The 23,584-nt window shown below is 39.8% G+C and overlaps 1 protein-coding gene across 1 annotated transcript; it reads right to left on the minus strand.

The window, feature by feature from the left end:
- Positions 1-2,396: 2,396 nt before the first annotated feature.
- Positions 2,397-17,430, minus strand: nudt4b (nudix (nucleoside diphosphate linked moiety X)-type motif 4b). Its single transcript, XM_083935204.1, has 5 exons — positions 16,978-17,430; positions 9,489-9,599; positions 6,991-7,035; positions 6,673-6,760; positions 2,397-5,978 (listed from the first exon to the last, which is right to left on the minus strand). Exons 1-5 carry the CDS (start codon positions 17,071-17,073, stop codon positions 5,758-5,760), a joined length of 561 nt encoding a protein of 186 aa, XP_083791330.1. The 5' UTR covers positions 17,074-17,430; the 3' UTR covers positions 2,397-5,757.
- Between the last annotated feature and the right edge of the window lie 6,154 nt (positions 17,431-23,584).

Here is a 23,584-nt window from a genome sequence, read left to right on the forward strand (position 1 = left end):
TGCTGCCGCTTTGTTGTCCCTCTGATCACTCGGTGGGTCTACCTGAGGGGGGCGGGGCTAGAGGCGGCGCACCTGAGGTGTCAGGTGTCTGGTTGGCTGCTATTGGTTACGTCATCAGGCTAACCCCCAATAAACTGAAAGAATTACATTCTAAAATCTTGCACAATATTTACCCCACCACTACACTTGATTCAAGGTTTGCAGATGTGGACAACAACTGTGAATTTTGTGAGATTGAAGATGAAACTATTATGCATTTATTCTGGGAGTGTCAGTGTAACTTTGGAGTTCTGGAGAGAAGTTGAAAGCTATTTTAGCATTCAGTACAATCATTTAACGAAGCTGGAAGCAAAACACGTCGTTACTTGTTATGAAAACCATAACAACACAATACAGGGGATTGTCAGTTTACTAGTTCTTCAAGGGAAGCATCATATCCATGAGGCTAAATTCTCCAAATCTCGACCAAACTTGAATTCCTTCAAAAATGAATTCTGTAACTATTTTGAGTCTATCCAAGATATTAATAATAAGAAATGTAATTATACCACAGATAAGTTACATGGCTTTTTTAAAGATTTATCACAGTATAGCCCACGTCTTGATTTAAGTTCTTTACATGTATTTATTTTTGCCTTATTTACTGTCTTTTTTCCTCTGTTTTATTTATTTATTTATTATAATTTAGCTTTGTCTAGTACTTTATTCACTTTATTTTTAATTTCCTTATCTGTTATTGATGTCACTCGCTCCGTTGTTTATATTGTATAAAACTTGTATTGTCTTGAAGATGATGTACGCCTTTTGATTGTGCAATAAAATAAAAAATGAGTAGTTTTATCTATGTTCCTTATTTCCTGTCTGACCACTCGTATTTTGATTGATTTCTATTCATTTTATTTTAGTATATAATTGAATTTTGAAATATTCATTATTATTTAGCTTTTTTCAGTTATTTACTTTACTAACTAGCTATCTAAGTTTACTAGCAACTAGTCTGCTTCTTTTATGCATTTCACAAGGAAATAATGGAAACTCAATTTAAAATTCACTTATAAAAACTGTCCAAAATGTGGTTATACATTTAAAAATAAGTTAAAAACGTAACTAAAGAAATGGTTCAACATTTTTGGACGTGCTTTAACGTGTGAATGAGAGGTTTAGGTGCTGGTATGGAAGATTTGGTTTCTCTAGTTATTTTTTCTCTCTTTTCATCTCTACTTGTTTCTTTTTAGCATTTTAGCTAGCTGTCTCCAACTGCCTACAGTCTTTTTGCTAAGCTAAGCTAACCAGCTCCTGCCAGCCGTCTCCAAATTCTCCTAATTTTGGTATGTAACCCCTGGTGGTGAGTATGCGCAGTAAGAGATGTCTTTAGAGTCAGTAGTTGCCTTCATGAGCGGTTTGCCACAGTGATGCACTGCGCCGCCCTCTTTGGCTTGAGTTGTAAGGGGAAACCGCAGCCAGACACAAGAGCCAGGTCTCAACAGGTGTGTTTTTCCAGGGAAAGGAGCCAGTCTCTGTCTTTACTTTCAGACATTTTTGATAACGTCTGATCTTATCTGGCCTTTAGATTTGCACTTTATGCTGTTGACAAAGATGCAGGCAGCTGCTTGGCATTTTTCCCCGGATGAGAACAAAGACCAACTTTTATTGTTGGAAATGCTTTAAGCGTTCAACAGCATTACTTCATGGTTTTAAAACTATGATTTAAACTATGATGAGCTGGCCTCTGATTGGTTCTCACAGATCTGGCCTTTTGCACAATTTCAGCTATTTTAATATTCTTTTTTAAATGTTAAACTTTTTTTTTATACTTTTGCACATATTCAGCTTTTTAAATATTCTTTTGAAATATTCAGGTTCATTTTTATATTTTTGCACACATAAAGCTGTTTTGCACTGTAGCTTCAGCATCAGAGTATTTCCGTGTATTTATACAGGAAATGCATTTTCTAGGTCTTTTCTATTGTTAAGATGTCATAATATGTTTAGTTGTTATTTTCAGACAGATCTTTCCTGAAGGCTCTCTGTCATCGTGTTAGTGGTACTTTCAGAAATTCAGATTAAGTTTGGGAACATCCACCATTTAAGGACGATCAGGGAAATAGGTTTTTCTGGGAGCCGGCAAATTTGGTTCCAGTGTCAAAATGTAGTTTTACAGCCCCCTCATCTGATACTGTGCTAACTGTCCTACCCAAAAATGTCAATCAATAACCCTGTAACATTACAGATGCTTGTCTCTGTTGATGCATGCAAACAATTTTTACCTCATGACTCCAAAACAATGATCATTGACAATGACATTTTCGCCTCACAGACTGTGCATACAGACAGTATATTCAAATAAATGAGAATTTGACAACAGTTTGGTACAGTACAATAAGATATTTCCCCTTTAATGCAATCTTTTCTCAAAAACAATCTCTCCAGTCAACGTCTTCAAATCACTTTCACTTTCAACTTTCCTGTGCATAATATTCATGACAAAAACGGTGAGAAACATTTTGTTTGCTTCATGTAAAACGCTCTGGATTCATTTAGTGGATACTTGAACACTTACATTTCTATTTGTGGGATTCTTATCCTTACTGCCATGCTTTACTCATAAAAAGGAGCGTTCACAGATCGACACTGACTCAAGCGTCAAACAAAATCTCAATAAATGGAGGAAGAGGGTGCTGGGGGGGGGGGGCACTGAGCTGCAAACATCAAGATGAATGGATTCAAGTTAAACTGATGCTATTTTGATTGTAGTGTGGCATTTTATGGTTTTTATATGCTCAGTGCATGACAAGTGGATTGTAAAAACAGTACAGTGTAAAAAGAAGAGAAGTGTCTGTGGTTCATTAGTCATCATTTTAACAATGAAGGATGCAGTCAATCTCTAAAAACAATCTTTTTTCACATCATAATTGATTATATTCTGAAATTACAAGAATTAAGTTTATCATACAATGTTTGTTTTTGTTTTTTAAACGACAAAGCAGTTGGCCTAAAATGATGTATAACGTAACATCAAAACTTTTCCCTCCTGAAAACCAACACTTTTTTCAGTTTGGCACATCTTATTTTACATTCATCAACACACAAGTTTTGATGCATAAGTCGGGTTCACCTGGGAAAAGGGGATGTGTTTTACTCCTTCAGAACTTTCCAGATAAACAATAAAATAATCTTTTGTCTGTAAAAGTGTATGACAAACTATTATTTTCAGCGTCTTTACCAAAGCTTCCAAAACCTTCCTCCATTACAGATCATTACAGTCCTTTATTTATTTTTCTAAAACTGCATCGCCCCCCAATTGTTATAAAAACCCAATTTCAGAATTTAGGTCTATATTCAATAATACTCAGTCCTGTGTATCTGATACACACTCACAAATTGATTATGTATATATTTATATATATTTATATATGTGTGTTTTTGTAATTAAATGCAATGCATTTAGTTTATCCAACATGACTCAAATTTTAAAGATCCATCCAATCTTAAGTTAACTGTTATACGGTCCTGACAAACTTTGATTTCACCAGATCAGGATTTAAAAATGCATGAATTCAACCATCTCCATCCCACGCCGACCTTCATATCCTTAACCCGTGGCACATCGTCATCCATACAAATATACTGTACATACGGTTCTCAGTGGGATTTTTTTGTTGTTGTTTTCCTGCCATTTAAGCATTGTTAAAAAATATATAAAATATTCAGAGAAATTTTACAGGTACATTCAGGTTAAAAACACATGTTCAATGTTTCTCTTCAAAGCTATTTACAAAACTCGGTCGTCATTCAGCTGTCAACACAGGGGTGAGTGGGTATCTCTTTACGGTTATATGAGCAAAAAATGATGATCTGAAATAAACTACCAATTTGAGCCATTTGTTATCTGGGTTTTCATATTTAGGTTTTTTTTATTTAGAATATTTCTGAGGGAACGTTTTTGCCTTTAGTTAGAAATATATCGTTGAGTGGCAGACAGAGAAAAACGGGGATGAGGCAATGCCAATGTTACATGATATGCGTCTTTAATCCCATGATGCACCACAAATTGCACCTGTGTAGGCAATAACCCAAAAAAACAAAACGTGAGGAAATATTTAAATATTTATATTAAAGTTTTCAGTTTTTCGAACCAACTGTATTTTTTTTTTCCAAACATTTCATAGACCAGACCGATAATCATGATCAATCAAGAAAATAAGTGGCCGATTAACCCAGAATGACAATAAATTGTTAGTTGCAACCCAAGACACAAGTAACTTCGTTACAAGCAGATGGTGGAAAAAAACAATTATATCGTATATGGAAATGATGTCATTTGGTGGTTGCCTTGCAGCACCACAGGACACGATAAAACTGCTAAACATTCATTGAAGAGCAGTCAACCATGGTTATCATTTAAAAAAAATCCACTTCTTTAACGAACACTCTGAAATGAACTAAAATGACCCTAGCAGCAAGTAATACCTAAGGCAAAGATGTCCTTTACACCATTAAAGGGGAACTACGTCCATTTTTGAAATTCACGCGTTATTCTTACGTTGATAGAGTCCAAAACAATTAGTAAACATGAACAACTCTCAAAACTATAGAGATAGAACAAGAGAAGGACTGACACTGAACCGTTCCCCGTGGTGGTTTGACTAGTTTAATGGCTGACTTCATACTGGATGACATAGCACGTTTGAGACTTTTTTTCCTCCGCTTACTGGCTTTGTGAGAGAGCAGCTCCTGTTCACAAATATTGATTTCCCAGGAAATGGAAATAACATATCGGAATTCTTTTATCTAGGTGGTGTTTCCCTTCAAATACTTTTTACGGCGTGGGAAACCGTGGGTAACAAAGTATGTGGCTTTAAACAGTCAACAGACCGGTTTGTTGGATCAGTCAAGGTTAGTAGAGCTGTAACTCTGGGGTCACCCGCTGAAGTGTAACCATAAACACAGCAGCGTCCGTTCAAAGGGTATCAAACGCACTGCATGACTCAGATCCTGTTTTCAGTTTACTGAGGTATCAATTCACTCACAGCTGGTGCAGTCCTGTAAGATCGTACAGCTTTGACCATGCCATTTAGGACCACATGCCATTTCTGTCATGGCATTTTTTGTATTCGCTTCCATTTTAACACCATTATCCATTTGAATTTATCGTTATCATTTTAGTTCAATTCACTTAAAGTTTAGATGCTCGGGTATCTTTTTGAAAATGAGAACCATGTAGTAGAATATGAATATAATATATGCTGTTATCATCATGGGTTGATGACTAAGACATCATTCAGTCTGGAAACATTCCCCGCATGGACGTGCTTTGAGGTCAATTACTCTTTTATTGACTAGAAAGCGTATCCATTCTGCTAAAAATAAAACAAAAATGACCGTTAGTGAATCAAGACGATCGTAACACAACATTCATACAAGTTTCTGTAAGGCATCCTTCACCAAGTCATTCACACCAGCTGAGTCTTGAGGGTTCCTCCTCCCAAGATTCAGCTCGTTAACCTGGTGTTTGCCAGCAAAAAGAAAAAGTGTTCTTGAGATATCCACTGTTTTCCTGTCAGAGACGTCTCCTGCTCGGTCACGCGAGTCTTTAACAGTTCCGGTGATTGGCTTTGGTCTGTCCTGCAGCTAACACTAGAAATTATACATACAGGAGAGCCGTAAACTCTGAAAAGTCATTAGATTCATGCAAAGACTGTACAAACTTTCAGTGAACTGTCCGAGCTGGACGGGACACGGGGTTCAGACGCAGTCCTATCTGCAGGAGGAGCCCAACACGTTGCCCGTCGAGGGCGTGGTGGCAGTGGCACTGTAATGTGGGTAGTTGTCGTTTGGTGGTGGGCTCGGGAGGATGGAGTTGCCGTTGGTTGGGGAGCAGCTGAGCTGGAGCCTCCGCAGGTACTCTGCGTGGACGGGCTTGTGGCTCTGCAGCACTTTGATGGCCTCGTCCACGGTGAACCACTCCCGCTTACGCCCTGCAGAGGGAGACAGAGCTCGATGCATGAGTTAAAAAGGAAGCTTCCATGTCGAGCCTTAAATCCCCAAATATAGTGCAATTAACACACAAATTCAAACAATTTTGTATTATTATAAAAGGAGATTCACAAGACACTTTTGTCCTGGTCTTACATTGTATCAAAGCCATTTTCGTCTTGTGCATACGCAATAAAGATCAAGGAAATCAACATGTTAGTCTCTTACCTATAACAGGAAGCAATGGTTTACTGTTATAGGTACTGAAATTGGCAAGTGTAATGTGATGCAAGTAATTGAAGCTACCACAACAGGCAGTGTGAATTTAAATGGTATCCTCAGCTAATTTGTTTGTCAGGTTAGCAAGATGATTATTATTATTATCATCATCATCATCATAGGTAGAGGATGCTCTTCACTGAGCACATAACAAAGGTAAGGCTGGATACCGGCGTCCACGCTACTGACGGCTGTAATATACTGCAACTGAGAACCACTGCAGCTACCCTCAGTGGCCTAGATTTATAGGCACCTGTTGTCACCGCATACCCCAGTGCCCGTATAGTTTCCATGCAGTATACTGGCCTTCACATAAATAAAAAAAACCACTACACACTGTAAAAAAAAAAGTGAGGTAGTCGTCGGCGAGCGGGGTGCATCTGCAAACATTCTTGTGAAGGTGAAAGGAAACTGTACCTATGTTGACGGAGTCTTCCCAGGCCTCCAGTGTTTCTGTGACCGTCAACACGTACACGTACGTCCGGTGCTTCCGATCCTGGTTTTGCTTTAAGTATCAGAAGGAAAGGGAACCGGATATTTTATGATCATACAAAACCATACATACAATATTTCTCTTGTAAACACTTTTCTAAACAAAACCACATATTGCACAGAAATAATGTGTATGCTAATAATATGAATCGTTGCATTTTTTGTCTTGTATCCTTGTTAGTTCACTTATCTATATGTATATGCAATCAACCGCCTGAGTAGGATAAAGCCGTGAAAGCTTACCTCGAATACGCCGAGCAGACGCCCTAGCTTGCCTTTTACACCGGCCTGAGGAATAAATAAAGAAAAATGATTAGAATTTTTTTCTTTTACCTATTGGCTCTAGTGTACAGAGCAGACAGACAGCAGAGGATATTTCTTTGTGTGATATTCTTAAAGCTTTGTGTAAAGATCTAATGTTTCCACCCTTTATTCATCCCTGAGACTGAATAGAGGGTGGGAACATAAGAAAAGCAGCATTCGAACCACAGACTACATTCTGTGTCAAAACAATGGCTATTGTGGATTACAGTTCAATGTTTTAAAAAGGACTTATACTGAACTCCGCTGTAACGTCAAAGCGTTTGTTGAGATGTAGAAATGCTTGGCAGACAATTCCCCAAACACAAAACATTCAGAGCTTAACTACAGAATAAATCCAGAGCCAGAACAGATCTTTTTTGGAGTTCATTCTTCTCCTCTGTGGCCCCACAGCTTCTCAAAGGGGACAAATTATATTCATTTTCAAGTTTGTGCTTGTATTTTGGGCTTCTACGAGAGCATGTTTACATACTTTAATGTGAAAAAAAGTGGTTCCATCATACTGTTGTCTGAATATACCTGTATGCCTGAAAACTGTCAGTCTTCCAGCAGAGAACGCTGAGAGAGAAAGCTGTTGTTTGTGCAAGGAAGTGCAACCGCACCACGACGAATTTCAGCTCGCCATTATGTTACATTATGTCATATCGTATCATGTTTCACAGAGTGTTGTCTGCATGAAGTTTTGAAAAGTGGAACAGTACTTCTGGCCACTTTCGACCCGCCATTGCCCCGTGACTTGAACAACCTGCAGGGCAACGATGTCTTGCTTCGTCTCCACAGAAACTCTTCTGCATAATTCAGTTAGGTACCCAACCCTAGTTGTGACATCATAACTTTACAGAAGTCCTAACGGCTCTTTAGGACTTTGTTTCTGAATATGGGCTGTGTGCATTTCTCTGTGGATTGGGCATTTTGATACTTTCACAGTATTTATATAGCACCTCAACCTGTTTTATAATAATAATAAAAAAACATACAAATCTTACAGAAATCGTCCAGGTGGGAGGAGGCCTCAGGGAAGACCCAAGATTTGGTGGAGAGATTATATCTCCACACTGGGAACGCCTCGGGATCCCCCAGTTAGAGCTGGTTAATGTGGCCCGTGAAAGGGAAGTTTGGGGTCCCCTGCTAAAGCTGCTGCCCCCGCTACCCGACCCCGGATAAGCGGTTGAAGATAAGATGAGATAGAAATCTTACTTTTTTTTAAAATGGGACTTTTAAATGAATGTAAACCATTGCTACTTCTCTTAATGCATAATGATTTCTATATGGAACTATACATTGATTATGACTGGTCGAAGTCTTTGGGGAGGACTTAGTTATTAGTTAAGAAATAGTTATTCTAATAATAGGCATCATCCTAAAAATGAGTCTTCACTTGGAAAGAAAAAACTGGCACAAATCCTGAAAGAGTATTATTGGGGAAATTTAATTATGTCTCTTTCATAATACTTAACCGTTGCTTTATTAATTCAATTGAATCAAATTACTGTTGAGACATAAGTCATCTGTCCTTTCCCCCTCTCCAGTGCCCTACTCAGCATACTTTACAAGTGTCACTCTGTCCCACTGATGTGTCCAGCGGGTTGTTCTGCAGGGTGCGTGAATGTACAGGAATCCAGCGAGGAGCCAAGTTTAGACCGCTGACGTGGTTGAGAACACAAGGTTCTCAACCAGAGGGACCTCTGGAATATCAGCGGACTCCTCAGTTACCCAGCTACTGACACCGTGGCCCTTCAAAAATCTCGCCCTGCAGCCAAGTGTTTGAGCCATGCAGCTCCACTTCTGGTCATTTCAGTGTGGTTTTCAGTTTTACTGGAAATGGAACTGCACTGAGAGAGCTGTGTGACCTCATATGGTTGCACAGATGTGTATTTTGAGACCTTTTGACCAAGCTTTCTAATCATTATGAATGAAATGACCTTTCCCTGGCATAGGTCATATCACACATGTAATGTCCTCAGCAGCATGTCATCTCAAATGGCCTTCAAGAACTGACCCAGAATTTCACAAGTCACTCTGTAAAAATGTAGATTTTACAAAATCATGTTTCTTGGTTGAAACTATAGTAGCATGGGGTGTTTTGGAAAGCAGCTTTTTGCACAAAAATAATAAAAATGTGAGAATTTTGTAGAAAATCCTGCAATTTGAACATAGACAGCTGCAGGGACAGGAGGGCTTTTAAAACAGCAGCTATGACACGAAGACCAAAGAGCAAATTCTTTACATGGTGCTTTAAATACCTGGAATTGTAATAACAGGTGGTCTTTGAATGAAGGTTAAGATCAAGCACAGTAAAAAAAAAAAGGGTTTGAAACTGCTGTGTTCAACCATCTATGAAGACTTCCTTTGCATTCTCACCATGTACGGTACTTAGTTTAAGATTGCATAATGGAGAAACAAAATGAATTCTTATTCACCTCCTCAAACACTTCTCGCACTGCGGCACCACACGGCTCCTCCTCTGGCTCCATCCCGCCTCCGGGGACGATCCACTGGTCCGGGTGCCGACTGCTGCTGACCAGCAGAACCTACGAGAGGAAGCACAAGTTTTAAGAATTTCATAACGCTCCTTTATTTTACTGTTAAAAGAGTCTTCATACTGTATGTTCCTGCAGACACATAAACATGTCACACCAAGGGGGGGCAAGATTTCCCTGTAGATTTGGAGGCGCATTTAATCACACATTGAAACCGAGGACTTGACACGAGACATGGCCCCTGACCCCTTTGACTCCAGGACTGACGGCTGATGATGGGTGCTGCCTCTGCTATTTATTCTCTGTTGCTGCATACAGGATCCTAAATCCCCACAGCCCCTGTAAATATTGACTCCTGACATGGTACAAATGGTCCTCTGAGTGACACAAACACGGCAATGATCCATTTTAAAGAAAAAAAGGTAATTTTGTTGTATTATCATAAAATATCACACACAAACCTGGATAACAGTAGTTGGAGTAAAAAATAAGTTAGCTCACTACAAATGGACAAACTAACGGAGAGTTTTTGGGGACCTTGTATTTGTCATTTTTTAGTAAAATCAATACTGTATATAATAACTATAATAATATTACTACTTTTGTAAAAAAAAACAGTGCAACTTGTTGGGGAATTGTCAGGTCTCTTCAGATCATGAATAGGTCATAGTGAGGTCTTGGCCTACTCTATATGTCAAGTGTCTTGAGATAACCTTTGTAATGATTTGGCACTGTAAATAAAATTGAACTGAATTGAAAACATTCTTCTATTTTTAACTATTTTAGGTCCCTCCTTTTTCGGAGGCTTCAAATATCCTTCGACTTTCCCAATGATATTTGGGGGATTTTTACAGAAGGGTGATGTAGCACAATCAAAGCCGGTGTTGAAGCCGTTCCAACACCATACCATCCAACATGAACTCAGCGAACAATGCATGTGAGCCATGCATGAGCCGCTCAGATTCCGTCAGTGCTCCCCTAAGCAGCTTGCAGGGCTAGAATTACACTACATTTGCAGTGTACACCGATATGCGCAGATCGGATGTGCCTGTGTGTGCAGTTTCGGGCTGTATCCACATAGCAACCACAACAAGCACACCTGCTGTAAACATTATCCCATTTGCATGAAGCAATTCACCCATTATTGAAACACACGGGTCACAACAGCTGATTCAGGTGCAGTCTTGTTAGTGGTTCATTTATTTGTGATTCAACTGAGTTTTTCTGAATCTTACAGCTTGTGATTGTCAGTTGATAAATTGTGTTACAATGCACAAAAATCAGTGAAGGTAAACATACATTAAGTGAGAGAAGTGTGTTAAGCAGCTTGTACAACATATGGAGACGGTTACCTCTGCCATGCACCTGATCACCATAATCTGCCAGAGGAGTCAGTCTGTCACTTAATCCTAACTCAGCTTTTGTATATCTTCCCTTACATTCGCTAATGGGATTGTGGCCGCAGCTACCAGAGGCCTTCTGAGGGCCAGGGGCCAAACCGATTGGACGACACATGCTTGGGGCTTTGACAGCGAGCGCTGTCGACTGCTCTCTTTCTCACGTGCCCATTCGGCCAACTCAGCCACCTGCTTTTTCCCAGACGACATAGGTTAGGATGAAGGTCAGTGGGGTAGCTATACAGTACGAATACCAAGCGTGGCGATGTGGATTAAGTGTGTACACGCTCAGTAAACATTTCCTGTAGATGAAAAGGTTTTAAAAAAAACACATAACAGGTGTTCATCCCCAACATAAGGTGTATGTCTTCTATAATGTACAGTAAGTGACTTGTGTTAAGAGGAAGGGACATTTACACTAATAGTGCTAACAGTGCTGGTGCAGAACATGACGTCTTCTCAGTAGAGTGCAGACTGTAAAAAATGTACAAAGCTGAACTTTATAACCTACTCGAGAGAGAGAGCTCTAGCTCAGGCCAGCCTATGACAGTTAGGTGAGCTAAACCAAACTGAATTATTGTCTTTTAAATCACAGTCCAACCTTAATTAAACTATGAAAAAGATGGTAATCGTTTTTTTTGTGTCTAGGAATGTGTGTGTGATGGGCAATAAGGGTTTATTTGTTCTCCTTTTGAGCATTGTGTCACCTGCCAGAAGTCTGTTTCCATACAGTCTGTTATTGCGTTGTGTACTTCCATGCGGGATGGGCTATTTCAGTGGTATGATGACATAAAAAAAGATCAATTCTATGTGTTTTGGATGTGTTTGAGGGCATTCTAACCCACTGCCCTCACTGTCTGATCGTGTGTGTGTGTGTGTGTGTGTGTGTGTGTGTGTGCTGAGCCGCAGCCAGCGAGGCTTAAAGGGAGATCACTGGTGTCAACGTGTCCAAGTCAAAAGTGTGAGATGTATACCAAACAAAAGCCACAGAGCTCCCTGGGCAGCGAGGATAAAGCAGATTTCTGCTCTGGTTGTTCCATTTTTATCTTTCGGTTGCTGCCCCAGATGAACTATTATTTGTCCATCCTATGAATACAGCAAAGGCTTCTTCTATTTTTGTCTTAATGAATTTAGGAATGTAGAACACTCAATCGACATATTACAAACTGTGTATAATTAAGAATTAGTTTCTTCACATGTGCTTCTGAGATTAATACAGCTACGCGTTCATAAGAGGGAACAGGAGGGGTTCAGTGTTGCCTTTAAGCTTAGCAAACGGACACTTCATCAAGTCCACACGCTTCTAATTCATCTCTCTAAGCACCTAGTCACCGGGACAAGTTTTAAGAAACTCAGGGAATTCCCTTGAATGCAAGTATTTGAAATTCACTAATCATTTTCAATCAACATCCATCATATGGTCAGTGATGTGAATTTCATCATTACAGTGATGTACCCTACACAGCCCAGTCAGAGGCACCAAACTACCTCTTTGACACCACCCTTCATGTTTAATGAGTTATTTTGAATTAATCTCAAACTTGAAACTGTAAGAACTTTTTTCATACAGTGAAGGTTTTGCCCAACTCTTTCAATCATGTATACATTGCTTTAAGCTAGCTATTTAAACTGTTAATCCATGAGTATTTCAACCAGTTACCATTACTTTTAGCTTACGAACATTAATTCACTACTTTTAGCAATTTTTTCTATTAATTTAAGCTAACAACCATTCATTACTTTAAGCTTACAGCCATTTGTCTATTTTTAAGGTAACAATAACTTATCTATTCCTTTCAGCAAACAAGCAGCTATCATTCATTTTTTAGCTAATGCATAGATTACTATTTCAACAGTGTATTCACTACATTTACCTATTTGAAAGATCATTCATTCCTTTTACATATCTATGTCAACCATTTATACGTTTAGCAACTGTTTAGACATCGCTTGCAATGGAAACATGCCATTTCTGAATGACTTAATTTGCGAATGAATATTTTTAATCAAATTTCACTTTGCAGTGACTTTACAAATCTTTCAAAGTACTCCTGGCTGGGAATCTCTGACTTTGAAGTCTGACACAAGAGCTTTACTCTTCCTTGAACTTGACAAACACAAGAGCATGCGTCACCTGTAGGCACAGCAACAGTTGTAAGCGTAATAAATAAACTAAACAAAATAACTCACACCATGATGATACATAGGTCAAGAGTCAGGTGGCAGCTGACAGGAAAAACACTGATATTTTGAAAGAGGGGCAGGGTGAAGGAGAAACCCCAGTGACATTATACTGGTTTGCAACTATGATCACTTCCCAGGGGCCCCCAGTGTGAAAAAGAAGGTGGGAAAATTCTGAGGTAGCATACAGTAAATCTCCTCTGGGTAATGAAAAGCACTGTGGACAAATGTCAGACCTGTGGTGTTAGATAACCGTTCTCTTATTCAAAAATCAATCTAACAATGCAAGGTTACACAAGAACAAGCGTCAACTTCTGGATGATGACATGCCAGAAGTGCAAGTATCAGCATCCTAATTTGAGATATCAGAACTACCATTGGTAGTAAAACACAGGCTGTGACAGTGAGTCCTCTGACATGGCCTCAAACAGAGACAGCAGGCAGGGATATTCTGGAGGACATTAACACCTCCTCCTCCTCCCTGAGGAAGAACGCCTGTAGCTGTCAAATAAATAAGGCTCCAAATGCCAGGCTAGGCCGGCTGCAGGGAGGACAGAATGATGGAAAGTCTAAGATACTCAAGTTCACAAGTGCAGTGGCAGAATCAATAGTGCTAAGACAACAATATAGTTTCCGCAATACACAGATAAACAAATAAAGCAAAAGAGGGTAGTCATAGACAGAGACAAATAGCAGGGGAGGCGAAGAGAAAGAAAGCGAACACCTACGTTCCTGACTTTCTGCTGAAGCATCCACTCACAATAACAACCTCCCATTCCCAGTACCACATTATTTACAATGCTGCATTAACTTCAATATGTAGCTTTCCTGTAGGTCATAAATTCATAAACATGATGCTATAACTTTGGTCTTAATCAGATCATTTCTCTCATTCTAAATAATTAAATTGAGCACGACAGTAATGAACGTTTATTTTTAATAAAGTCTAAACATCACTAAGCACAGTTAGGTTGCTACTAAATCATGAAGCAAATACTAAGATTTGAATTGTACAAATTAAGATTAACTTAAAACAGAAACAAGCTTTGAACACAACACTGACAGGTAGTGACTGACAGGTAGTGACTGACAGGTAGTGTTTCTGTCCACCTGACAAATGTGGGTTCAATATTCACTCTCCTTTTTAGCTGTGTGTTTGATCTCCGACCAACTCCCAAAAGGGAAAAGATCTGCTGCTGTTTGGTGCTGAGCAGCTCACAATTGTTTTTTTTTAGATCTTTTTTAATTAAAATAAAAAAACTATTACAACACTGAAACCCTGTGACAGAGATGAAAGTGAACCAAAACTGAAGTTGCAGACCAGAAAACTATAACAATGAGCTCCGTGTTGCTATGAAGCTTCAGAGAACTGAGGTGAATTGCAAAGTCATCATATCCAATCAAAATAAGTTTAGATTTTTAAAAACACGAGGATGGAAAAAATCATTAAATATAGAAAGTTTACTTGTTTAAAGTTTAATTAGATGTATGAATTAGTTAACTTCATTTTATCTTTCCTAAATTCTAGGACTACTTATATAACAACGGGTTTCTACAACCTTCCGCCGCACGATGATGGCATAAAATAATTAAAGATGCTCGCTTGGCACACAGGCCCCAAGCAACTCACATGCTGTTAATCCCAGGTGCCCTCCTCCGCTATCACTGCTGTCCCTCTGCACTGTCAGGTTCCTGTTTTTCCTTGTTGGGAGTTTAATTGCTGTCATAGAGTACCTCGCCCTGAGGGCTCAGCTTTCTGCTTTCCTCTCCAAAACAAAACAGTCCAACAGCATGTATGGCTCTTATTTCACCACAGATGGGTCTCCTGTGTCTCAGAGCTGAGTGTGCGGGCATGTGTTTAAGTGAAGTATTGATGACACAACGCCCCTCAAGCTTCTTTAGACAGCAAATGACTAAATCATAATCAGAGCCCCGGCTTGGCTCTCGTACTTCGAGCGGTGCCATCCATGTGATTGCATGAGCAGACATGCATGTCAAAGCCTGAAAAACCTGAGCCTGGTGGCCACACACCCTTTCCTGTGATTACAAAAGGAAAAAGTGGGCAAACAAAATCTGAGGAGAAAATTATGCAAGAGCGTGGTTGTACAGGTACACTTCATAACAACAACTCTAAAAACCCAGACAGAAATTTCTAATTTCACATCACCAATTTTAGAAAATGTCTTAATCTCTTTCATGCTCCTACACTCAAAAACCTATGATGACCTAACATCTGCACATGTGTAAGTGAGCGGATATACTTGCGTTTGTGTAAATCTTTCCGGTCTGTGTGTTGTATAGCCAAACACTGGAGGGCTCAGGCAGAGCTCTCGGTGCCAGTCCAGGGACACCAGACTGGGGTGTTTTGACTGTATATTGTGTAACAGTCTGTTTATGCCAAGCTCAAAGGGGAGGCTAAATTTAGACACGCAAGGATATGGTCCTGATGTCTGGACATTTATATGACTTACTAGTATTATGGATACATGACTATTATTAGTCCCAGAAGATTTTACTTAGAAAGTGCCACACCATCCAACACCGTGTGAAAGCTCTGTTGAAAACTGACATTAGGGTTATTTACATTAATATAAGTAGTAATATAAGTGCACAGTCACCCTTCTTTGCATCCATGTCGTGAGGACTGAAAGAGAAAGGAGGGAGAAGAATGTTTTTTGTATTTTTTGTTGATTTGATAAACAGTTAGACTAATAATTTGACCTCATTTATTAAGTTCATTTTCTGTAGTTTTGGTACAGTTTGCTTTACCATCTGTACGCTATTTGATATTGGTCACTATGTTTATTGTTGTTGTTTTGTACATGTTTTGTTAGTATATACAAAATATTGTGTATAAAAATAAAGACAGTGACTTACCCAAAACACACACACACACAAAAAATCAAACAATAGTATGTTCGCTCTATTATCTCGTGAATGTCACGGCTAATACATTAATAATTACATTTGGGGTGGAAAACACTGCAGGGAGGTGAAGATTGTAATGTATATCACAGAGAAAAGTCTACAAGACAAAACAGCAGAATGAAAACAGTCTCCCCATATTCATTATTTACATGGTGAGGGGCCCCTTTAAATCCTCACGCACGTAATTGGTGCGCAGCTGCCCGCTCATGGCTCAAGGCCGGCGGGATGCAGCATAATCATGAATGGCCACCGCTGCCTGCATATGGATGCTTTACCCTGCCGTGGTATTAGATGTGGTGAAGTGACGCGACATTTGATCGATACATTTAATAAACAAACATTATCATCTCCTCGCTCAACACGAGCCGACGTAAAACCACACAGTCTATGCGTAAAACTAAAGCTTTTAAAGGAAGCGTGCGGTAGAGCGCCTCGCCCCCTCTGTGTTAGGAAGTTGGGCGATTTTTCCCTTCAAAATAAGAGCCTTACTTTCACTCAAAGGCTATTTCGAATGGGGTTCTTGAGCAGGCGTTTTATTTTGACAGTCACAGCAGGTTGTTATTAATGTGAGCTGCCTTGACAACAGCCTTTTCCCCCCTTTCTCTTCCTCAAACTAGCCTAAACTGGATGGCCCAGGGCGCATCAACAGCAGCAGCACTGGGGGAAACACGAGAAGCAAAACAGTGGCATTGTGAGAGACAAAAGAAAACAGTGTAACCACCCAAAAGGAGACGTCATAAATCAAAACCCATACGTTTGATTAAAGACTGTGCCCATTTTTTTTATTCCTAATCACCCCTGTGCTGTTTGAATGACTGGATGCACACGGGATGACTAGGCCACAAAGTCATGCACAACACCGCCTGGATATTATTCCTCATGTTCAGTTTTTACATACTGCGTAAAAGAAACCCTCTTCTTACCTCTTCTTCACGTTCATTCTTGAAGCACAGACATGCCGCTCGTTTCTTGAAGCCGTCGCCATCGTATGTCCTGGTCTGGTTCGGCTTGAGCTTCATTGTGGATTTACTGTGCCCTCCTTTTGGATAAAAAACCGGCAAACAAAACAAAACTAAACGAAACAGCTGAAAGGATCCAACGCGTTAACAGCAGAGCCGCCGCATCGTTGCCGCTCTCTGCATCCGTGGTCCCGAGATGGTCGGTAATGAGACGAAGAGGAGGGGGGCTCTTCGAAGAGAGCCCAAAGGGTACCTGTCAAGACTGTCCTTGATTCTTATGTTGTCCTCATAAAATCAGTAAAGAGAAGTCAAGGCTCCAGCTGCTGCCTGTGATTTCCAGTCGGTTAGTGCGTTGGCAGCCCCGCAGGCGAGAGATCTTATGTACAGCACAGCCCTCCTCTGGACGCGTTTGCGCATGGCCGCTGACTCAGTACAATGAACAGGCAGACTGGAGTTTTAGATATACGGATCACTCCTCCGAGGCACGGGCGAGCTCATTGGTTGGGTTAGGCTCGGTGGGCGGGGCCACACCTTCTGGTCAAAACAGTGATAATAAACAAATGCGTAATTTGTGCTGATCCACACCAGACCGGTTCTGCAGAGCATAGGGCCATTTTGCGACTACACTTGTTGTTTGAGAGTGTGCAGAAGAATTTCACTTTTTTTTTACAATATGGGACCAGTAAAGTATTCTCCACACTAACATGAATACAGTTCTGGTTGGGAAATACTTATTCCTTGCTTTTTATGGTCTTAATATGGTCAAATACAAATACATTGAGTCTAAAAAAGACTGTAATCAGCCAATTAAAGAACCAATTGTTGAGCATAATGTATCCCCAGGTTGCTACAATAAAAAAGGAGACGATGAGACCTCAATAGATACAGCTTTGATGTTTGTGTGGTGCATGGAATGTAATGTTTTCTTAGTACAACATTTTAAATAGACAAATGTAGCTGCATGTGGCTAACACTGATAAGTTGGGTCAGTACGATGAAGGCATTAAAAAAAATGTTTTAACCACTAATACTGCTCAAAATAACACCAAACCTCTGGGATAAGAGTCCCTACCCATAAAACGAAGCACCAACAATTTAGTTTGTGAACCCAGAGTTTATTAAAAGAGTGTTTTGAAGACTCACCTACTGGCTCCTGTACCAGCTCCCCTCGTAGTAAAGTCCATTCAAGTCCATTACTAAATGCAATCCAAAAGGAAGGAGCCCATTGGTGCTTTGTTTTATGTGTAGGGACTCTTTACATGCTCCTGCAGAGGTTTGGTGTTATTCGGAGCAGTATTAGTGGTTAAAAAAGCTGTTTTAATGCCTTCAACGTAATGCCTCGAGCTAATCACTGTTAGCCACGTCCGGCTGTTAGCGACTCTCCCGGATTTCTTCATTAATAGTTTATACACGAATAAAACTATCTTGATGGCTTATTTGATGTATGTAAGTGCAAAAAAAGACCATAGGATGATTTTGCGCCGGAATTACACTTTAAGGAAGAAGCAGGTTGCAAAATAATGCCACAGTAGCAAAAGCATAGGTGTGAATATTAAAGTTAATTCCAAAATGTGTTAAGAACGCCATAAAAGTCATCACTAGGCTTGAGGCCTCACCTCTCCTCAAGTTATTAGGCCTCAGGCTCAGCTCACTATAAATGCCTTTCATGACTCACAAAAAAACCCGTTCTGTTAAAAGCTCATGTATGTGTCATGACTTTTTTTTTTTTTTGCACTTTTATGGGAGTTTTCTTTTAAGTTCCACCTGTTCGGTACATTCTGCTTCCGTTTATTTGGTAAGAGAAAGCTATGGTGCTTTAAGTTAACACTGTTTTTATTTATTTATACATGTTACTTACCTTATGGGGATGTTTTGGGTAAAATCAACACACAAGATTATGTACAACATGTTTTATAGTTCCCGGGATGGTTCGATCTAATCCAGCCTGTTGGGAAAACAGCCAGAGACTCCCACCTTTCATGGAATTTTAAATCCTGAGGTAATTTTCTGAGTGTGTCTGTCCCAATCAGGGTGAAAAAATGTATTCACACAATCATTGAAAGACATGTTCAAAAGTATTTTGACTTAAATATATTTGAGGTTGGTGAAAACCTGGTGTTCATAGTTCACAGTATTGTAATATAGTCTGTTTTAGGGGGAGTTGTCACTGTGAATAAACACCACTCCTAACTGCTCCCCCCTGACTAAACACATTAGGGTAAAATCTGTCTCAGCTCATATCTGATGGCGCTCCCATGTTGTCACTGGGTTCATGTTAAAGTTAACATGATGTAAGGTGAATGAATAATGCCATCCCTTCCCTCTTTAGAAACATTGATTGCATTGTAAGCAGCTGTAATTTATTAACTGATTAAAAGTATTCACTGTTTCAATTATGTAATGCGTATTGTGCCGTAATTCGGGCGTGGGATACAGTAGATGATCAAATGACATTCTTCAAGACAGTGATGATGATACTGTTCCTTCAGCCCCCACTTCACCTTTGAGCTGCAGGCTGAGCAGGATCCACATGTTGTAACTCCACAGATAACATCCAAAGCCAAATGACCTTCAGGAGACAAAGATCGGCCGAAGAATGGGATTGAACAAAGAGGGTCAAAGAGCAGTCTTTGTCATTGATTCTTTGTCTTATCTGACCGCCTTTCAACTACTCTTAGATAGACTAAAACAAACAAAACAAAAAAAATCAAAACATCTGTCCACTCATCTCCTTTGCACTAAATTATTGTCCAAGCTTTCGGTCACGTCAGAGCGTATGCACAGAACGTATAGTCTCTCACTTAGAGGAAGGGTCATCAAAAACAATGCCTATTAAATCTAAAGCGATACGAAACATAGCATTTCACCCAGAGACATAACATAAAAGTGTTAAATGCCCTGTAAAGCAAAAAGGTTATGCAAAAACATAGGCTGAATGACATCAGAATGACTAAATTGCCATGAAATTTTGTACAAACGTTCATGTCCACCTCAGGATGGATTGTAGTTACTTTGGTGGTCCCTTCAAGGTCCCGTATTGTGATCATTTTCAGGTTCATACTCATATTTTGGGTTTCTACTGTAAAATGTTTACATGCTTTAATGTTCAAAAAACACATGATTTCTCTCATACTGTCTGTCCGAATATACCTGTATTCTTAGTATGAAAAGCTCCGTTTTAGCCCCACCTCACGAAAAAGCCCAGTCGGCTCTGATTGGTCAGCGTGTCTGGGTCTTCCACATCTGCGCATCATTACAGCCGGGGAATGACTGTAATGGCACTTTAGCAGTACTTTCTACCTATATATAGTATAGTTGTGACATCACAGCCGTACCTAAGTCCTGACAGTGTTTTGATACTTTCACAGTATTACTATGGCACCTTGCAAATGAAAAGAAAAAAGCTGGGAAAATGGATGGCGTTAGGTCAAAGGTCATGGGTCAGCCTGACAAACTGTTGATAACGTTTTGATACTTTCACAGTATCTGTATGGCACTCCGCACTGCTTTAAAAATTAAAGAAAGACATGGAAATCTCCCTTTTTTATAATAAGATATCAGACCAGATCAGGTCAAAACTCTGGAACAAAAAAGGTCCCCAAACACTGAGCCCAATGACCCTTTTTTCACACATATTTCCCCCTGGTTGCGCTCATATCTTGAGTAAATGATGGAAATAATTGCTCTCATGATAACCCGGAGATTCCTCAGTGTTAATGAAAAAAATCACAACATGTTCATGTTATCGATGAGCCTGCAGAGTCCAGTGTTACTGGAACTCGTAGAGCATCATCAGCTTCTTTGAGCAGGATTATACTGGTATTGCACAGCTCTGATTATAATGTGACTTTATTGATAATTGCAGCCCATAACAATGTATAATTATCAGGTTAAAAATAACTTCAACAGTAGATCATGTTTAAATTATCATATGGACGGCTAACTGTATATTTAACGGATTAAGAGGTCATGCAAATCCAAATAGGACTGATTATAAAGTGAGTGCGAACATTTTGGAGGATTGTTTCAAGATTAGTACAATTTAAGAGACGTGTAGTTTGTATCAGTGCTCTCAGGGTTAGGGAGACATGTTAATATTTATAGAAATGTAATGTCGTTTGCAAATAATACATGATGGTAAGTAATTTATAATGGGCTAAAATTAGAATCTTGCTCCCAAATATAACAACACACTCAGTCATGATATCATCTTAATGCACCAGTCACCTCAGAGGAAAATAAATCTTTCTATCATCGTGCTACTGAAAGCGGTTTATCATCATCTTCTTACATAGCAAAGGCAGGCAATTAAGAGGTCCCCTTTTAGCCGAGGTGTGAGGGGGAGAGCAGGATCCAGTTTCTCCTGGCTCGTATCGGGACAGATGGAGAAACGAAGGAGCCGGAACTGAACGTTTGCCTATCGCTGTCCTCGGTTTATCAGGAGTGTGGGATGACATCTGCTCTCTCGACAGCACGACTCAAATTACACGCTGTAACACATGCAGATACATATTCCATACATGATGAGCACAGCATAAACACAGAAATCTAGTGTGCACGTGTAGTACATCCATACAGATATACAGAAACAGAAACTCCCACGCGTGGGGTCTAATCTGCCTCTTCATTTCCCTGTGATCCACTCAGTGTTCGCAGCCAACTCCAATTACTCGTAAAAATCCAGAGCTGATTAACTCCCCTGTAAATCTCTTCTTTGACCTCATGAGGCATGTGAGGGAAACTTAGAGCCACAAAAAAGCTGCAATGCCTCCTAACACAAAAGATACAAATGCTCAGATCAAGACAATGACAATGAGGCATCATTTATTCCCTCCTAAATTTAGTGCGTGGATTATCATGCAGTAGCTATCAGACTAATTTTAGATCGGGCCATCTGTTTTCCTGTAGCTTAATGTCTCCGTTATTAAACACTTCAGCCAAAGCTAAGCTCCAGTAAACTCATCTTTCCTTTATTTACTAGATGACACACAAAGACAGGACAGTTGTTTGCAGGTGCTGGGGTGTGAATGTTCTCATTGGATGGAGCTCATCCAGTGATGAAGTGAATGCCTGACAGCCGACCAAGGCCGCTAAGATGGAAGCAGGCTGCTGTCACTGTTGAATATAGAGCCTGTGACGTCTCTGCTAATGGATTCAGGCCCTCCATAAATGTTTCTCCGCCAGCGTAGCAACAGAGAACCTTTCTGCTGTTCCCAGGGCCAGGGACTTATGTCCCCCAGCTCAAAATCATCTTAATATGATATTAAAGAGTCTTTCAAAGGTTTTGATGGTCTCATCAATGCTTTTCCCTGGGTCAGGTGTTAAGGTTTTCCTGGGTCAGTATGTTTAGATCTGCCCCTACAGCTCACAGGGCACTAATGTTAGACTCCTCAATACGCCCTCAAATTTGCAGGCAAGGCCGTTTTCTTGACTTTTGACTTTTTAACTCCACAATGGCTGAATTGATTTTTACCATTCAAACTGCATTTGAAACATCCACCTGCCTTTGCTCTTTTGCAAATTGAACTGCAAAGACAGCCCTAACCGATCACTAACAATGTTAGTTTATACCAAGACAAAAACATGCCCTGGGAACATACGTAGGGAACCATCCCATTTTGTAATGTGTCTAAGGAGAATGTTGATAATCCCAACGGCCTCATCTTTTCCCTCTGTCATTATGCATTACGCTTTAATGTCATCACCATAATTGCCTTTGTTCTCCAGACTGAACTATCTATCATGTACACAACTTCCCATGTCATAACCACAAGCTCACCCGTTCCATTTGAAGGCATGTCGATTGGGATTTTCAGTGCTTAGATAATCATACATACATAATCAATACAACTAATATAGATTTTTTAAGGACACAGACATGACATTTGGGCTATTGTATATTAATGATTTCAGGTATTATTGTGTAAAAAATGCAGCCTTTCTTCTCCAGGGCTGTTTAAATGGTCTGCTTACCTATTACAAACTATTTTCTCAATAAGCTCCAGTGGTATCTATTCACCCACATAGTTTATTTTGTCCAGGTTTTGAATTTTTTTTTTTTTTTTTAAACATTTCTGGAAAACAACTCACATCAACATCTTTTTAACAGTTTATACAACAGAATAAATACAGGTCTCAAGGCTGCAGATGCAAGAATGACAATAAGTTGGTTGTTAGGGCTGAAGGACACAATGGGTGCCTGTTGGTGCTTATTTAAGCCTGTCATTATGATAGCCGTGGATAAGATAGACTCAACATGGGTAAACATCACTTAAGGATGAATTACCCGGCGCAATGAAAAAGACAGGGACAAATAGGGTGGGGTATCAGCAAATTAATATAAAAGAGAATATAAATAAATAAAATATGAAATGTGCAAACTTCTTTTTTGATGACTTTGACTCTAGGTGCATTTCCACTATGGTCGATTACCCTGAATGAGGGGGGTTTACCTTGCCAAAAACGCCCCTAATTTGCAAGTAAGTCGCTCAGGAAGCCGTTCGACCAAGTAGAAAGAGGCCTTATCAGAGAGCAGAGCCTCTTTTGTCCCCTGAGATATAACCGGTTGCCG

The sequence above is a fragment of the Echiichthys vipera genome (genome assembly GCF_963691815.1).
Source record: "Echiichthys vipera genome assembly, chromosome: 20".
Lineage (NCBI taxonomy): Eukaryota > Metazoa > Chordata > Actinopteri > Perciformes > Trachinidae > Echiichthys > Echiichthys vipera.